At 43.0% G+C, this 19,880-nt stretch overlaps 1 protein-coding gene across 3 annotated transcripts in view; it reads right to left on the minus strand.

Annotated features, from left to right (window-relative positions):
* Positions 1 to 771: 771 nt before the first annotated feature.
* Positions 772 to 19,880, minus strand: part of SHC3 (SHC adaptor protein 3) — a 185,540-nt gene continuing 166,431 nt past the window's right edge. For 2 of the 3 annotated variants that reach the window (XM_083187450.1, XM_083187432.1), the window contains 4 exons: positions 11,765 to 11,861; positions 9,161 to 9,355; positions 4,563 to 4,849; positions 772 to 2,128 (listed from right to left, as the gene is read on the minus strand). In XM_083187450.1, coding sequence (XP_083043576.1) covers positions 2,000 to 2,128; positions 4,563 to 4,849; positions 9,161 to 9,355; positions 11,765 to 11,861 — 708 coding nt within the window. In that variant the 3' untranslated portion in view covers positions 772 to 1,999. The remainder of the gene's footprint in view (positions 2,129 to 4,562; positions 4,850 to 9,160; positions 9,356 to 11,764; positions 11,862 to 19,880) is intronic. The other variant, XM_083187442.1, reaches the window with a different exon arrangement.

Here is a 19,880-nt window from a genome sequence, read left to right on the forward strand (position 1 = left end):
ACTAAGACTTGAAAAGTGAAAAAAGGAGAGTGATAAACAGACAGCCAATCAGCTCCTACTTGCCATGTCAAAGACTGGGTTTGAAAATGACAGGTAGGAGCTGATTGGCTGTTTGTTTTCACTCTCCTTTGGGCCCCTATAACAAACCTTGGATACACGCTCATGTATAGTGCTATATTCTCCTGGCTTCCCACTAGGCTCTGAAAAGAGCAATAAGAGGGTCTCTGTGGAATATTCAGGGAGTACTTCAGAAGCTGGGTGGACCCTGCCATTGCTGAGCACTATCTTCTTCAGGCCTCCGCATTGCCTATAAGGAAGTAGCTATGGAAGCAAAAACACAGGGAAAAGCTGTAACCTGCAGAAACCAGCCAGATTCTAGATGCCACTGTTGTAGTGTAGATTAGTAAATAAAAGAAAACATCTGATTGGCTGATATGGGTTACAGCATACTCTTCCCGTACAAAGCACTTTAAAATGTAAATCAAATCTGCATCTATAAATTCATAGAAAAAATTTTTGATTCCACAGATAACATAGAAAGAGTAAATGGAAAATTTAGGTTAGCTGACAGCAATAGTATTCAATCATTTAAAATTCATAAGCCCATTATTTCAAAATGATATCAGTTGTGATATCTATTTTTTAATCCTAAATGTTTTTCTTTCGCATGTAAAACACATGTGATATACATGACAATCACAGAAAAGGCCCCACTGAAGTTTTCTTCTAATAAGCCCCAGGACTACTTAAAAAACACAATGAACCAAAATGCAATATTTCAAACTTGTTATAATAGAACACTATTGTGATGCCATGCCAAGATCTCTTGTACATTTCAAGCACTTTTTTATCTCATGCGCCAACATTAGAACATGAAATACATTGTACAGGAAGAAATTGGTTGTATATTCTCCAATACATAATGCTACAAAGGCAGCCAATGCTACATACTAATAATGCATTATATAAATATGAAAAAATATTTGTTTTACACTCATGTCATTATAGGAACACACATATAAAACTATTTAGAAATGTGTACAAGAAGTTGTAGAAAAAAATACGGATTTAATAGGCAGGGACAGAAAATGCCATCAAATATAATATATATTGTGTTACATACGGCAGCACACCTGAAATACAATAAACCAGACATCACATCATCTCTAGTGATGCCTTAGAAGATAGAAAGATTTTATACAATTTTTTTTAATTTATGTAGATAAAATGCTTTTTGAATAAGTTGGCGCCACTGCACCAGCTTATTCAGTGCAAAGTTAGTTTAACATTTGTAATACAATGGGATATGGATATCCCTCGCTCTGTAGCATGGTTAGACAATCCGGGGCTCTATCCACAACAGCTAGAGAACCACGATTTGCCTGAGCTTGCCCTAGAGGAAACCTCAATTTATATTCAAAAGCCTACAAAAAACCCCAATCACAGAATTTTAATTCTAGACTATGTAACAGTACACATTGGATGGTGTGTTCAAGCAATCACAGCCACCAGCATAAATAAACTCATCTCTTTGAATGCTGGAGGGATCTACTTTGAGTGAGTAGACTCTACCTTCTGCCTGCTCAGGTTCTTCGTATTGTGCTTATTAAACTGTGATCAGATAGTGCAGCATTATACTTATTAAATCAGAATGCTGCATTCAATGTCTAGATATAGTACCACAATTATTATTCTAATATCATTAAAACATACCAGTCGTTTCCTATTCCCCATACATAGTGGCCATAGTCTCCAAAAATATAAATATATTTATATCTATATATACATAGTTCAGTGTATATATACACACATTGTATATTCACATTAAGGGATCAAACAATTTTATAAAAATCATGGTTCAAGAAGTGCCAGTTATTGTACATGCTCAGCACATTGATTTGACCCATAAGATCTGAATTCCTATTGCACAGGATCCTGATACTATACAAATGCATGGCCTCCCATGAGACACCCTAGCATGCTGGAAGTGACAGTAGTATCAAGGCCTACACTCCACAGGCTGCTTTAGACATAGCTCACTTCCAGAGGACACTATGGGCAAGTGGTTCTCCAGGTGGTGGTTGATGAGATGGCCAATGCTATCAAACACACGATCTTTGGTTCTAACCTACAGAAAAGAGAGAACAGAAAGCAATGATATATTTTTTCATGCTACACATATTTCTTCTACTGCCTAATATATACCTGATATATGCTGATTATATGTGGGAGATATGGGTGTAGGTGCAGGGGCGGATTTAGGGAGGAGGGCGCCTCTAGGCACAACAATAATGTTTACTAAGTAGGACAGTTTATAGGGGCAGTATCTACATGTCCTATCCATTTACACTCTATTTAAGATGGAATATAGTACAGTACAGTGGATATTTTGCAGTTATTGGTACATTTTGGGCTGACAGTACTATCACAGGCATCCAAGTGCCGCCCCCAAACATGTGCCGCCCCTAGGCCGGTGCCTCACGTGCCTAATGGGAAATTCGGCTCTGTGTAGGTGAGAACCCAGCCAACTCATGTGGGCAGAGAGATGGCATTTCATGGTGGGTGCAGCAGATGGGCCATCCTTTTTGCCTAGGCAGCCCTCAAAGGCTGGGTGTATAGCACATGTGTGGATCGTATTGTCAACCCGACTTAGGTCGACAGTCATTAGGTGGACAGGCAACTACAGATGGGGCCGGGCTCATCTTTGCAGGGGATGGCGATGGCGTCGCCATCGCCATTCCCTGCTCCCGCGCCATCTGTGTGTCGGAAGGGGACGCGCGCGCACGAGGTGCGCGCGCGTCCCCTTCCGACGGTGCTGCCCTCGGTCGCCCGGTGCCCACACCGGGCGCCCGCACCCCCCCACAGCCTCCTCGGGTCCCCCCAGCCCCCCTCGAGCGGGAGGCGGACAGTATTGCGTCCGCCTCGCCGGCCGGCCGCCCGGATACTGAGACGCGCGTGCGTGGGGGACGCACGCGCGTCTCAGTCAGATGGCGCGCCGTGTTGCTGGCGGATCGCCAGCAGCATGCTGCTGGCGATTCGCCAGCAAGCATAAGGCCTGCGCCATCTGTAGGTCGACAGGGTTCTAGGTAGACAGGTGTCTAGGTCGACATGGGTTTTTTCACTTTTTTTACCCGAATGTCGACACAGTGGACATGGACACAGTTGGAAGTCAACCTCAGTCCCTCGTATCGCTCGCGATGCTTCGGGCGCGGTGCCTCGCTGCGCTCGTCACACTATTTTACTGTTAAGTCTGGGTCTAACAAAAATCTGTGTCTAACAAAATTGGTACACTATTTTATTCTCCCACCACGCCCTAGTGGATGGTAGGGCATTAAACACCGTCTGTCGGCACATTTCGGCTCAAAAAAACTGTGAAAAAACCTATGTCTCGACCTGTCGACCTAATGCATTTGTCGACCTAAAACCATGTCAACCTTGTCCCATGTTGACCTAGACACCTGTCGACCTTCTTCCATGTCGGCCTAGAACCCTGTCGACCTTGTTGCCTGTCGACCCAACGGTGTCGACCGAAAGACTGTCGACCTAAGTCGAGTCAACAATACGACCGTATCCCGTACAGCACCTACTCTGCCTAAGACTAGGTGCAATGGGCCTGATTCAGACAGTTAGCAAGGATGCAATTTTTGCAGTTGGACAAAATCATATTTCCCTGCAGGTGGGGCAGATGTAACATGTGTAGAGAGAGTTAGATTTGGGTGAGTTATTTATTTTTAACGCCGCTCGTACAGCTGCCCGCCCCCTCACTCGTTGAGTTATACACAAAACTAAGGCACTCTCAGTGCCTTAGGGCGGTATTCAATCTCCCGCAGCCATTTCCGACAGAGGATATGGCTGCGGGGGCCCTATTTAATGCTTTCTTCCTTGACAGCATTGAACAGGGGATCTCAGCAGAACGAGCCTGACTTCACAAGCAGTCGGGCTCGTTCTGCCGAGAACGCCTGGGAATTGACAAGCTCCCGGCCGCAGCTCGCCGATTCGCGCCATGCCCCCTTCTCGACCCGCGGTAGGCGGGACATTGAATCCCACCTACAAAATCTCGGCCGAGCAGACGGGACAGGGGCAGTCATGCCCCGGTACTGAATACCCCCTTAGCTTTTGATACTGAATACCCCCCATTTGTGTTCCCTGTACGGGAACGGGGGGGGGGAGCTGACATCCAGTGATGTCAGCTGCCCACCCCTTGCAACCGCATCACTGCCTAATTTCCATGGGAATGCCAAGCTTTTTCATGGGAACACCTATTAAACGTTGGGCATTCCCATGGGTGCGTCCCCTCGCTGCTGCCCCACGCTAGCACTGGTGGATGCGAACGGGATGGCGAACCGTGCCTGCTCGCACCCGGCGTAGGCACATGAAATTAGCAAAACATCGGTCCCCTGCGCAAACGTGTGAGGGACCGATGGGACCAGAATAGCCCCCTCAATGTGAAGGTGTATATATTTAAGTGTGTGTGAGTGGGTGTGTGTGTGTAATAATAATACACTCAATAATAAGGTCTAAGCAGATGTGTGTATTCAATAATATAGCAATTGGGAACTTACAGTGCCTTCTGGATCTACTAGAAGAAGGTGTTTGGCTTGTCCATTGTGCATACCAGTTAGCACATATGAACCGGGATTATTGATGCTTTTTCTGACAAGGAAATCTCCATCCTTCTTTAGTAACTTCTCCGCTTCTTTTCTGCACATTTCTCCCACAAACCAGGTTTCTGATTTCAGTTCTTCATTTATGGTTAGGATCGCTGCCCTGGATAACAATGGACTCGAGCAATCCACTGAGGCGTCTTTATGTATCATCGGCTGGGTCTTCAGTGCATCTTCAAATGGTTCTGTGAGAAATGTAAAATGACTTTGAAGAAATGCACTTTACAAGCAAACTTTGTAAGTACACATAAGAGGAATAACTGTATAAAGTAAAAAAAAATCAGTTAAGTAGCTATTTCCGGAAGATTAGGACAATTACTCAGCAATAGCCCCATCAGCCCGTTTTCTACTGGGAAAAAGGGATGGAGCAGTACAATTTGCAGGCAGAGCTACACACATTTGGGAGGAGTATGGTTAGATTAGGGTGTGTGTCTGGAGTGTGTATCTTGACATTCATTAGGACAATGTGTCAACATGTAACAATGACAACATTCAGAATGTCAATACTGCACAATACTTTTAGTGGAATTCTATTCCTAACCCCTAAAATTTACTCTCACCCTATTGGAAATTTTTTTCAACAATAACCTGGGCACTGGTTATCATGTTTGATATGGTCAAGTTAAAATTCCATATGGGTTTAAAAATTGAATGGATTCTTCTAGGTGCAAAGTTCTCTGATGTCCTACTTAATGAATGAAGACAGCCACCTGTGCTTAAAAATACTGTCTAATAAAGTAATTATTCCAACATAGATGAATGCAATTGAAAATTAAGGGTAACGACCAGGGGCAGAGAATTTGCTTCCCGGGGAAATATTTCATGCTCCATGAGAGCACTTCGGCCGGCTGCAGACAGCAATGAACACGATCGTGACCAGTCTGACAGCGCACCATAGATAGCAAAGACTTTTTGGTTTTAAGGGTTCCTGGACTGCACCTGATGGGAAGTTCACCAGGATGTGACTAATCCTAGTGTGAGTTTACTTCCTTACATTTAAATTCTTATATACTATATATTATATACTGTGTGCAATAAATAGTAGTAGTCACAAGGTGGTGTTGTTCACCCTTCTATCTACTATACATAAGTACTTTAAATGTGTAAATTAGCACTGAGCTATATACCTTTTTGAGCTTATATTAATACTTCCCTCCTGAAACTTTCCATAATGGCTGAATGCTTCTATGAATCCGGCTGATGGGAAGTGTTGAAGAAGGAAGGAGAATAAGTAGTGAAAGAAACTGCTACGTGTGAGAATTCTCATTATTATTGATCCGCACATACCGGTATAAGAAACGATTAAGGTTTGTCACTATTTGTTTTGAACACTGAAGGCGCAGAAGTCTTACCATCTTTTTAAAATTTTCACGGTCCTATGGAAATTAGGCCAACTTGAAGACTTTGTTGACACTGTATATATTCTGGAGTGTTTTTTATTTGTTCACTATATTTATTTATCAATTATTTTATTAACTATAATTCACTAAGTGAGGGTTAACGCTATTTGTGCAATATATATATATATATATATATATATCCATAGAGGGAATGTCCACAGAGCACACTCACCAGACTTGAAAACGATAAAATTCCAATGCTTTAATTCATCTTGTTAAAAATTGCATCACAATGGTCGACGTTTCGGGTCCTTGCACTACCCTTTTTCAAAACCTCCAAACAGTCAGGTTCATTGCTGTCAATTTTTTAACAAGATGAATTAAAGCATTGGAATTTTATCGTTTTCAAGTCTGGTGAGTGCGCTCTGTGGACATTCCCTCTATGGATATAAATTGGCACACATGGGATTCCCCTAAGTGAGGCCTGGGCTTACTGGCACCCCAGCTGTAGACCTTGATGAATTTTGTGAGTGCAGCTTTCTCTCGTGGATATATATATATATATATATATATATATAAATATAGATTGCCAGAGAAAAAACGCAGGCCACTTGTGAGCAAAGGTGGGTGCTAGATCACATAGGTAATTAAATATAATGCATTCCCAAACATCAATTATTTAGGAAACAGAGATCCGCACACCGGAAATAGATGAAAAAAAGTCAAATTTATGAAAAGTGCAAAAAGTGTATCAAACACATAGCAACATATTGCAAATATAAATTTAAACAGCAGGGTTACTTATCCAGCCCGGACAAACATCATGTCAGTGGGTGCCCGCTGTCAGCCTCACAGCTATCTGGCTATCTGAGCCAGATAGCCAGATTCACTTTTTGCACTTTTCATAAATTTGACTTTTTTTCATCTATTTCCGGTGTGCGGATCTCTGTTTCCTAAATAATCGATGTTTGGGAATGCATTATATATATATATATATATATATATATATATATATATATATATAGCCATCCAATGCTGCCGGCACTCCAATAACAGCTGCTCCAGGTGCCAGAAATGCAATAGATACCAGTCCAAGGGGACCCACCGAAGCGGGAATGAACGGCACTCACGAAGACTTGTTAAATACAAAGAAAAGTGTATTAAAAAAATACAGGTGTACACTTTTCTTTGCATTTAACAAGTCTCCGTGAGTGCGTTCATTCCCGCTTCGGTGGGTCCCCTTGGACTGGTATATATATATATATGGTACTTATGTAGTATCTGGGCTGCCGATTTTTTGATTGTATGCCTTAAGTTAAGGCATACAATCAGATGCGATGCGATGCGATATCGCATCGCATCGCATACGATGCGATGCGATGCGATGCGATGACCCGATTTTTCCATAGGATTCAATGTTAAAATGGACTGAGTCCATTTTAACATGAAATTCAGTGGGAAAAAGGGGTCCTTTTCATACCCCTACTATCCAAGTGGGCATGGAGTTGGATATAAACCTGTGGCGAGCGTAGCGAGCCACCGAGCCCGAAGCGTGGCGAGCGAAGCGAGCCCCGCGAGGGGACGGTATTCTGTGTCCCCTCGCGGGGCTCGCTACGCTCGCCACGCTTCGGGCTCGGTGGCTCGCTACGCTCGCCACAGGTTTATATCCAACTCCATGCCCACTTGGATAGTAGGGGTATGAAAAGGACCCCTTTTTCCCATTGAATTCCATGTTAAAATGGACTCAGTCCATTTTAACATTGAATCCTATGGAAAAATCGGGTCCATCGCATCGCATCGCATCGCATCGCATGCGATTTGGTCGGGTGCGATGCGATGCGATGGACCCGATTTCAAAATCGGCAGCCCAGTTACTACATAAGTACCATATATATATATATATATATATATATATACACACAGATCAAGAAAAAAACCTGATGAGTGTGGTCATTGACAAAACGAAAACACAAAGTATATACAGGTGCAAAACCATAACACAGGTGTCAGCACACATTTCTAAAATGTAGGTAGCACTACAAGGACACAAAAATATAGAAGGCAAAGAGACAGTTAAACATTTTACACTGAAAAACATTAGAACTCTTTCGGCAATGTTTCCAGTTCAAAGACTCCATGCAACACCAACTAAGCTTGTGATCTAGTCAACTATGCTTTCACCTGTGTGTGGTACGAGATAGTGAAAGTAGTGAACTGATGGTCAGAATCCTGATGGATCCTGGTGGTACGTACGGGGGGTTAGGGTTAGGCACTAGGGGTTTAGGGTTAGGATGCGGCGGGGAAGGTTAGGTTTAGGTTCTACGGGATGGGTTAGGGTGTGGGATGGGTGGATTTAGGTTTAGGCTCTGGGGAGAGGCATTAACAAGGGAGAGTTATGGTTAGGCTACAGGGGGAGGGTTAAGGTGCAAGATAGGAAGATTACAGTTAGGTAGTAATGGGGAGGGCTAGGGTTAAGTTTAGGTGGGGGGGGGGGCAGGGAAAAGGTAAGTATATTTCCTGGACCACTGTCGGTATTCTCTCCATCAAGATGCCACTATCAGCCTACTAATCACCGGCATACCATTTGCCGGTCATTCATACGTATTCCTTCTGGGTGTGGTATAGGGTTCTGATAGTTGGAATCCTAACAGTCATTAGCCCGACGTCGGGATCCCGACTGCCCGGACTCAGACAGCATGGTGAGCGCAACAAAGCCCCTTGCGGGCATGGTGGCTCGCCACCTATTCTATTCTCCCTCTATGGGGGTCATGGACCCCCACAAGGGAAAATAGCGGGTGGCCGTCAGGCACCTGTCTGTTGGCGTTTTGACAGTCGGGATCCCGACGTCGGGTAAATGACTGTCGGGATCCCGACTGTCGGGACCGCGTCCGGCACCCTTCCTTCTCAACCTTATCTCATTTCAATAATCTCACCTCATAACCCAAAAACTAATTTCTGCAAAGCTTAACAAGCCTATGCGCCTTCAGCGTACTGTGATAAGAACACATTGTCCTTTGAATGTGAAAACCACTGTTCCTTTACAAATTGAATTGAAGTGTAACAGGTCTCAATCTGATTTTGTACTCTGGGACAGAGTTGTCAAAGTCAATGTAATAAACATACAGCTGACTGTTACTCATTACAGAAACAACGTACTCATGTCAAATAGATCTTTTCTTGGGCTTATGTCCTTGCAGCTGTCCACGGATCCACAGAACATACCATCCATACTCCTGTGAAGTGCTCCTAGTGCTTTCTTATTGATGTGCTGAGTATTTACATATGTAGGTGCATTGCTTGTTTGATGTGATGTTGACTTTCCTTCTGGAAAACTGTATATATCTAAAGAAGCTATGAAAAAAATAATAAAGGGATTGTTAGTAATATATTACAATTCTTGAAAGACAAACTGATCTGTAATATTACTATGCAACTTTTCATACTGATTGAAACTGTTTTGACTTAAAGTGTCTTTTGTGTGTTAGATTCGTTTTTCATGCCTAACAAAGTAAGCAGTGGTGAAATGTAACTTTAAAACTTTTCAACCAAAAAGAGGAGCAGTTTGGAGGAAAATAGAGACAGGATGCTAGAGCTAATAATACACCTTTCACATCTCCAAAATAACCCGGGTTGCTGACGTAACAACTCAGGTCGATGTCTGGTTTGAAAGCACCAAACCTTATAACTCAGGTTAAGCAACCCGGCAATTCGATCGGATTATAAAAAGGGTTAATCTCGGGTCTCCCTCTGTATAATGGTCGACCCAGGTTTAATGTGAATGTGCAAGACCCAAGTTTTTGCGATCTGAAAGAGGTATCAAAGATACTATTACTTCTAATGAGGAATATGTTTGTGGCACATACAACACCAAAGAGCCACAAAAAGCCAGATCAGAAACATTGCAGCTACATTGCAAATAGTTCTATATAGAGGAGAAACGTTTAACACCTAGAAAAATAATACTGACAAGGGATATGGGGCCTGATTTAGACCTGCATCTATTCCCTGCCTAGTTCCTCCCCCCCGCGCCGAGCGAATACCGGCAGTAGCATGTGAGCAGATGTGTACACTTCCTCCAGACGCACAGAGGAAAAATAAGTTGATGATCACTCAAACAGTCTTTACTTACTTTCATTCTGGAATGGGGGCGGGCGTTGATGTCATGGACATGCCTGTGTTCGCAGGGGTATGCCAAGCATTTCTATGGGAGCGCCCATAAAACTCTGGGCGGTTCCCTGCGTCCACCCCCTGCCCTCCGATTAATGAGCGGAGCTTCAATGCCTTTCTTTGCATTTATGCAAAACATATTTTTGAGAGAAACCTTATACAAGATCAGTTTGATACGCATTAAATCTGAAAATATTCTGAAAATATTTATTTATATAGTCCCTAGTATGTATTAACAATAACCAAGTCCCTAAATACCTACCCTAGGCCTACCCAAGATTAAATGAGATAGATTTGGGTAAGTTGCTTTATTGTTACATTGCAATTTAGATTTAAATTTGAACACATTCATCCAAATCTAACTCTCTTACAGAAAAGAATTGTGCTCCAGTCTCAATTAGTCCTTTGGTTTAGAAAGGTAAGTTGGTTAACTTAGAAACTCTAGGCCACAAGTAGGGTGAAATCGGACATTATTAGAGTCAAAGGAAGCATTACAGTTAATCTTGGGTTGGCTAAGGGCAGGGACTTGGTTGTTTTAATATAAACTAATATATCCAGATTTAATGCATATTAAACTGTTCTGAGTTTTGCAATACTTCAAAGAAAATGCATTGAAGGTCCATAATTAAAAATGTGTCTTTAAGTACAATTAAATTATAAAATAAAAATATACGGTACTCTTTACCTAGAAGGGCGCCCATCGCGACCATCGAATGCACTAAAAATCGGGTGCGACGCGATGCCCGCGATGGCCGCGATTTCCCATAGGGACCAATGTTAAAAATGAGATTGGACCCGATTTTAGTGTTCAATGCCCGCGATTTTTACATAGGAAACAATGTTAAATGGGCCACAGAGCCCTAATAGTCACCGTGAACTCTGAAATGGCCCCCACAATTGTTAACGCCACCCCACGATCAACGTGAACCTCCGACCTTTTCATGCCCTACTATCCACGTCGGCGTGGAGTTGAGAATAGAATAGTGTGGCGAGCGCAGCGAGCCACCGAGGCCCGAAGCGTGGCGAGCGCAGCGAGCCCCGCGAGGGGACGCGGATACCTTCACAGTTATACTCGCTGCGCTCGCCGCGCTTCGGGCTCGGTGGCTCGCTGCGCTCGCCACACTATTCTATTCTCAACTCCACGCCGACGGGGATAGTAGGGCATGAAAAGGTCGGAGGACGCGTACCGCCGCCCCTCGCGGGCTCGCTGCGCTCGCCACGCTTCGGGTTCACGTTAATCGTGGGGTGGCGTTAACAATTGTGGGGGCCATTTCAGAGTTCACGGTGACTATTAGGGCTCTGTGGCCCATTTAACATTGATTCCTATGGCCAAATCGCGGGCATTGAGGCATTTAACATTAAAATCGCGGTCAATCACCGTTTTTAACATTGATCCCTATGGGAAAATCGCGGTCATCGCGGGCACCCGTTTTTAATGTACCCGCGATTTACCCGCGATGGCCGCGATTTTTTACCCCCGACGCCCGCGATTCCAATCGCGGGCGCCCTTCTAGGTAAAGAGTACCAAATATACTGTAGATGTATACAATTGTAAATACACTGTCCATATATGAGTTGTAGAACATTTCTTACCTTGTCTTTTTACAACTTGCTGAAAGGTTTCATTAGATTTTTCAACCAGATGACGACCTTGGTAATATGTTTGTTCTATTCCAGAAGAGGTCATAAACTAATTTAGAGACAAAAATAGTTCCTTTGAGTTGTCTGCATGTATTTCATTAGCAAACAAGGCTGTATTTGGCCTGAGCAGACCAGATGTAAATGTGAAGCAATAGTATCCGTCATATAATATCTGTAGTGCATTTATCTTGCACCAGACATTACAGATAAACATCACAAATTACACACTGAGTACAACTGCAATTTTTTTCTTAATGGATATTTACAACATCGTGGGCGGAACACAAAAATGGGCAATAACTCCTACCCTGCACAAATTACTTGAGCTCCTTCCCATGCTTTATGTTTACAGATCTGTAAACATAACACTGAAAATGATCATATGTATAAAGTGGCTTGTATAATAATCTAAGAAAAGCAGCAAATCTGCCAAATTTGAAAAGTTATACCAATTCCAGCAGCCTCTTACATAAAATGGGCTAGCTCTAGCATGGTTGTGAGCAGGGTGATTGGGTGTGTGATTCTAACACTGATATACTTTACATATGTAACGTGTATATACATAAACATTATACTGTACCTTCATTGTATTTATTTGCAATTTATTGCACCTAACCCCTACACTCCTTTCCCCAATACTTTCCTACAAATAACTTTTTTCATCTGTGCCACTCCAATAGAACTTTCCCTTCTTTGTTCATAGATGGACCTCTCCTATCCTCAAAAACATATTTTGCCTATGCCTCTCTTTCTCTCTCTCCAGCTACTGCCCCATTTCCCTCCTCCTCATCGCTTCCATACTTAATAACATGTAATTCTGTCTGACTCACTGAGCACACACCCTACTCATTTCTCTGTAATATGTGTGTTTTTACTCTCTACACTACACCGCGGATGCTCCCTCCCTACAAGATACAACTAATAACTAATCCGGTCAGGAAATTCTTCCTATGCATACACTAGAGGATAATAGAATCTTATCATCTTCCATAGTATACCATCTCAGAAACTTTACCCCAGTATGTCCAGAAGGGAGCTCAGTATTTTCCCTCCTCCTGTTGTCATTTCTCCAACCTCTTACAAGTTCCCAAAATCACTGCCTTAGTGCCAGTTTTACTCTCCCCTTACCTCTTTTCACATTTTCCTTCAAAACATTAGGTTATGCCCCTCTCTCCTTTGGATCGAGATGTTATCAAGAAATTAAAAGAGTGGATAAGTGGGCCAGTGGAGGAGTTGGAGAAAAACAATCAGCTTGTACCTATATTTTTTTTAAATGTTCTTTTATCCACTCTAATAACTGCTGGACACCTCTCCCCAAAAGAACAATCTTCCAATCTCCTTAATAGGGCCTACACACGGTTGGATTTGGTCTATTTTTCAATTCGATTTTGGTTATATAAGCAAAACGAAATCGAACAGAAATATAGACTGTGCAAGCAAGACTATAAAGTACAGATCTTTACTATATAGTGTAAATCAAATGTCGACACAGCGTCATGTTATTCGATCAGGATCGAGTAAGGATTGAATAGAAAGAACATTGCACTGTATGTACACCCCTTAACTCTACTTTTACTGCTCCACTATGAAAATCACTACTGTAAACTCTGCATATCACATGACCAGTCTCTCATGCAACCTTTAATATTTCTAGTGTTCTCTCAATACCACTTCATAAATATACATTTTCCAATAGTTCACCCAATAGTACTCCTACTGTATGTTCCAAAACTTACAGTTCCATCTCAGTTCAGTCTCGTCATTTTAAACTGTCTCTACAATAGCCTCTCTCTCTCTCTCTCTCTCTAGAACAGAAGCTCTCATGAGCATTGCCTTTTCTACAACCAAATCACATCTGAATGACTTTTGTCAACCTCATATGCACATTTATGTATTATTTATCATTCTGACCTCTTCCCTTTTTATTATGCCTTTTCTGCATGATTCACTAAATTTATATGGAGAATACACAAAAACTGATTGTGAAAATAAATCCACGCACTTTTTAACATTTTTGGTAATACTTAATTGGTAATTTACAAAATGTATTTTTTTCAAAGGAGTAACACGTTTTACTTTTAATACATTTATAGTGACACAATAAAGTAGGTCAGGGACAAAACTAGGGTTTTTGGCACCCGGGGTAAGGCAGTAATTTGGTCACCCTACCCACCCTACATATTCAGTATAAGGGTTACTAGCCTCTCATCAACACTTTCTCCCCCCATGACTAAGAGGAGTTGAGAAAACCATGCACCAGTCATCCACATGTTGGACATACCCTCGGAGGACTGAATTTGGGAACCTCTGCAATATATTATAGAGTATGTTTATGTATTGGGTTAGGTCTCCAGCACCACTGACTAGCCAGAGTTATTTCATGAGAGGGAAATGCGATGCACCTGCCCACGAATTTGCCTTTTGTTAGATCAATGGCAGAAATTAGATGTAGTACCAAACTTTAAAACTGAAAAAAAAAATGGAAACAGGAACACCCTATCAATTGAAGGAATTGTCCAGGATGAGATTCTGAATCTTACATGTACTTAGATTTATGGTGAGGTAAGTTGCAATCTGGATTTATACACTTGGGGTGAAATTTAATAGGATAAGAGATTCAGAAAGTGAGAGATTTTTTATTAAAGCGGCAATCATTTACACTTTAAAACTGGTCTTGCAGTGTAAATGATTACCGCTTTAAAAAAAACTGGAGATTTCTTACCAAATCTCTCACTTTTTGAATCTCTCATCCTATTACATTCCCTCAATATGTCATTATATATATATATATATATATATATATATATATATACGGTAGTTTCCAGAGGCTAGGCACATCCACAACAACGTGTTCACCAGGCGCCGGTGCCAGCTGATAGACCAGGAACTGGCCAAATATAAATGTCAGCGCTGCCTCAGCAGCCACAGCAGCACACGGCAAAGAAAATACAGGAACACAGGAACTCAGCAACGTTTCGATTTATTCAAATCGTCCTCAGGCTTAAAAGCTCTTTTAAGCCTGAGGACGAATTGAATAAATCGAAACGTTGCTGAGTTCCTGTGTTCCTGTATTTTCTTTGCCGTGTGCTGCTGTGGCTGCTAAAGCAGCGCTGACATTTATATATATATATATATATATATATTTATGGATAAAGGGAAAGTGTTTCATAATGTACATTCAAGTAGAGAACTGGTTGAAATGTACAAGACAAAGGCCAGTATTCAATGAGAAAAATTTGCCTTGTTTTATGGCGAGTATGTGCTATTTTCGCGTTGGAAGGAGCATTTTGCTCTCCAAAAGTGAACCACCCATTCAATGTGATATTTTCGCCGTCTTTTTAAGTGATTTTCGCAGTGTCTCTCCGTGTAGCAATTCTCCATCTTATCATGGAGAACTGGAATGTGAACTTTTAAACTAAAAGGTTGTTTTTTTTTAATTGTGGTGTCAAAAAAATCAGGATTTTTTTTCTGTGAAGGGGCATGTTATTTTTATTCATGTGCTTATATATATTTAATTAAAAAAAATATATTTTTTTAAATTTTTTTTTTTTTTTTACACAGAGCAGCCAGCAGGAGGCCGGAGCTCTCGAGCCGCTCATTAGATATTCATATATTCACTGCATCCGATCATTACATATGCACGATCGGGTGCAGTGAATACTGGGTCCCCCGCTGGCTATAGGGGGGGCAGCTTGTGCTGCCTGGGTCCCGGGGAGCCCACCTCCCCTCCACATATGTTCTGGGGCAGCCAGGGAGACTTTAATCTCCCTGGCTGCCCCCGTCCCCCGGCTCCCTGCCATTTAACCACATTGAAAAGTGGGAGCAGGAGTGGCAGCGAGCCCTCCGGAACAGGGCGAGTGCATGGCGAGAGAAAAAATCTCTCGCCATGCACTGAGAATTATTCTCGTTGAATACTGCCCAAAGGGTCAACTTTCTCAACCTTTTGTTATATAACCGTACAACTTGCTGGTAACAATAGATACATTTATGAAAATGACCTTTTATGAATAGATAGTTTAAAAACATAATCAACCATTATGGACAATTACTGTTTTCTTATTTAGCTCTGTGTTTTACACAATTGTATCCTTTTATCTTTATAGGATTTTACAAATATTTTCTCTGCTCCATTGTCAAATCATTTAATTACTGTTAAATGTTGTTCATGTTGGGGGCTGATATTAATTGATTCACTAGTGTTGCAGCTCTATTAGTTGAGGTAACAGCTGTCTATTCACATAACTTAATTAACATTTTCAATTGTAATACTGCTAGAAAGAGGATTTCCATTTTATTCTAAAATAGAAATATAACAGATGCTTGGATTTCATTTGTTTTATTGCTCTATATGTAACTGCATTTCTTATGGAGCATGCAACTATCATATACAGGGGTAGATTTATTAAGCTTGGTGAAGTGATAAAGTGTCTGGTTTTTATCACTCACCAATCAGCTACTACCTGTCATGTTTCAAACCAAACCTGTAACTTCACAGGTAGGAGCTGATTGGGTGGTGATAAAAAGTTTATCACTTCACAAGCTTAATAAATCTACCCTTTATTTAGATAATATCAAGATAATTTTCACTTGTGTATAGGACACTTCATTATAGCATTATACGAGGCTGGATTGAAAAGTAATGCCTCCATGGCTATAAGTTTTTTATTTGTGAACCCATTTGAACATTTTTATTTGTACATGATAACTCAGTTTATCCTCTATGTAATGCACTATATTCATTTTCCAATGTAGTCCCCATCCCTTTCCACGCCAACACTTGATGAGTCGAGTAAACCCATTGGAGAAGAAAGCGGTTGGTTGTTGTCGACACCAGGACCGAACGGCAGCTTTCACGTCAACGTCACAGTTGGAGTGTTGGAGCTCTTTCATCTTTGGGAGCACTGCATATCAAGGAAGTTCTGCCACACCCGTCGTACAGCCCTGACCTTGCATCCTGCAACTTTCACCTATTCCCTACTAGCACAGTCAAGACAGATCACCATTACATTTTCTATGCCATCTCTACTGTGTCATGGGGCATACTCTATAAAGCAGTAGTCTTGTTATGCCTGATGTATACCCAGCCACATGCTACTGCTTTTTAGCTGGACATTAGTTTTTTTTTTTACTTACAAATGCATATGCAGCCACCTCTAGATGGGGCATTATCTCTAGTGAAATAAGTTATTACCTTTACAGGTTTTCTTGATACAAAGTATATATATATATATATATATATATATTCAGTTCCCTTGGACTGTATATATATATATATATATATATATATATATATATATATATATATATAGATATCTATATATATATATATATATATTAAACTCCCCATCAGGTATCCCCAGGTCCACACCTTTCCATCTCACCATAAAATTAACCTAAACCTTAACACTAACTTATATAATAAAAAAGACACAGACACAAGTGCTGGCGTTTCAAAATGAATGTCAATTTATTTTGACAATTAAACTAACTATATATATATAATGGTGGCGGCACCAAAGAACGGTCATTATAGGAAAGTGGGGTTAAAGATGTTACCATACACACCATCGCTGGTGATCGCTCTCCCCGGTCATCCACTCGTGCTAGTGGTGACCACCACCCCGGGCGGGAGCATGGCCGATGACCATCGATGTCAGGAGAGAGCGACACCCCACTATCTACACACACACATGAAGATCTTACAAGGATGACCGTTCTTTACCGCCGCTGAAGAGAAAAGAAATAGGGAAGGGTGGGCGGGGCTTTTTCAGACAGAGGAAGAACTTCCTGTGAGTATGTTCCTTTTCTTCCCTGTCTATACTCCTCCCACAGCTCTGATAGGCCTTGTGCCCATCCTATTAACATATCAGCTGACCTTCCAGCGTAACCTGGGGAACCATCAGGGGTTTATGCTCACTCAGTGCTTACTCAGCATTCGTGGTTCTTAAACTCCCCATCAGGTATCCCCAGGTCCACACCTTTCCATCTCACCATAAAATTAACCTAAACCTTAACACTAACTTATATAATAAAAAAGACACAGACACAAGTGCTGGCGTTTCAAAATGAATGTCAATTTATTTTGACAATTAAACTAACTATATATATATAATGGTGGCGGCACCAAAGAACGGTCATTATAGGAAAGTGGGGTTAAAGATGTTACCATACACACCATCGCTGGTGATCGCTCTCCCCGGTCATCCACTCGTGCTAGTGGTGACCACCACCCCGGGCGGGAGCATGGCCGATGACCATCGATGTCAGGAGAGAGCGACACCCCACTATCTACACACACACATGAAGATCTTACAAGGATGACCGTTCTTTACCGCCAAAGCTAGGCCCTAAGCCGCAGCACCGCCACCAAGTAGGAAAAACGCTCAGCACTGTGTATCTAACCAACTAAAAACATCGCCCAAAAACAGAGCCACGCCCTCCGGGCTCAGATGAACGCCATCGCTCCTATACAGCGCACTCCGCTGAAAGCTGATGGCGTCATGGCGAATAACACCCCCGCCATTGGTCAGCAGATACTTCTCACTGCAGCGTTCACCGTCTTCCGTGACGCTCCAGGCGGGGGCAGGATACCGCATTTCTCCACACTATCCTTGATGTAATGGAGGACCACACCAACTTACATGCAGGCGAATACAAAGAAATAAATAGGGGTCCCGCACAATCACTGAGCGTAGCTCGAGAGCAGTCGTCCGCCCTAAGTCATTACCACCCAGGTGGAAAATAATGACCCTCGGGACCCCAAAATCTCTCAGGGCTCGAATCAGCCCAGCCTGCAGCCCTTTCCACAGCATACCTCTCTCACCCAGCCACCTAACCTCCCCAGCTCGACTAAACACGCGTACATCAGATGCTACCCAATAGACAAAAGAATGTCCAATCATCCAAATGGACTTAACGTCCTGTCGACCTGAAATATTTATAAGAGGTTAGAAGGCTGTCGACAATCTTGCATACCAAGCATTCACCACACTTGTTAGAGAGAGGGATGAGAAAAACCGTGGCCGACCAGCTCTTGAGGCACAAAACACACCGTCTGGGGTAAACTAACAAGTACGCCATGCCAGATTGTGATTATAGCCGAATTGTGCCCCCAGACGGATGTGAAAACACACCTCAAGGCCCCCACTGGAAGTTGACGAGCGCTTATGCGTCCAGTCGACCATGGTGAAAGTGACAGATAAGGCTGGCCGAATGTACCTCGGAATGCTGCCGAGCGCCATCGACCCAGGGACTGAATCTCTGAATCGGAGCAGCCCTCCGCAGCCGCCGAGGTAGCAGCCCCAATCCGAAAGGAATGCGACCCAAATTCCTTTGGACCGAGACCCGTGGCCTCCAGCGCCCGTCCCAATCCGTGGCAAAACTGATACTCGGTGAGCGGTGACCCCTCATCATGCATCAGCCATGCACCAGGTAGGTCTGGGTGCACCTGCGCGAAGGCCGTAACCAACGCCACGGGGCACACCCCTTCCACCGCACATGGGAGCAAAGACAGCCACCGCCCCCTTCCAGCCAGGCTAGTCTTGGAACGGCGCAGGTGACATAGCACCGAATCCACATGGACCACCAGGTCATCCACGGTCAATGGTGAGGGTATTCGCTATTGACGGCGCCACCAGCTCCCAAACCTGAAGGCACCATGATACGCCGCTGTATACGCCATCCGGAACAGGACCTCATAGTCAGGCCCGCAAAATGTCCCTCAGGGCACCCAGCAAGGCTGGGAGCAACGGCAATTCAATTGGTCGCCCGCAGTCTGGGAGTGCCGGCGAGGCGCGCAGCCATCCACGCAACGCCCTGGGCACCAGAAAGGACCGGGACGGGTCCGCCCTACCAAGCCGAGACAAAAGAAAGGCACCCCTGCCAGCATCCGGCGTACTGAGGCAACCACGCCCCAAGGAGTACCAACTCCATACAACGGCCACCCTAGCCGCACCAGGTGTCTTACCTGCATGAGGGGCAGACAGCCTAAACTGTTCCCCCTTGTGCCATCCTTCCTGATAGCACCCCAGTGTCCCGGGCATGATAGCCCTCATAACTAGCTCCTCCA

The sequence above is a fragment of the Crinia signifera genome, chromosome 1, assembly GCF_055691185.1.
Source record: "Crinia signifera chromosome 1, ASM5569118v1, whole genome shotgun sequence".
Taxonomy (NCBI): Eukaryota; Metazoa; Chordata; class Amphibia; order Anura; family Myobatrachidae; genus Crinia; species Crinia signifera.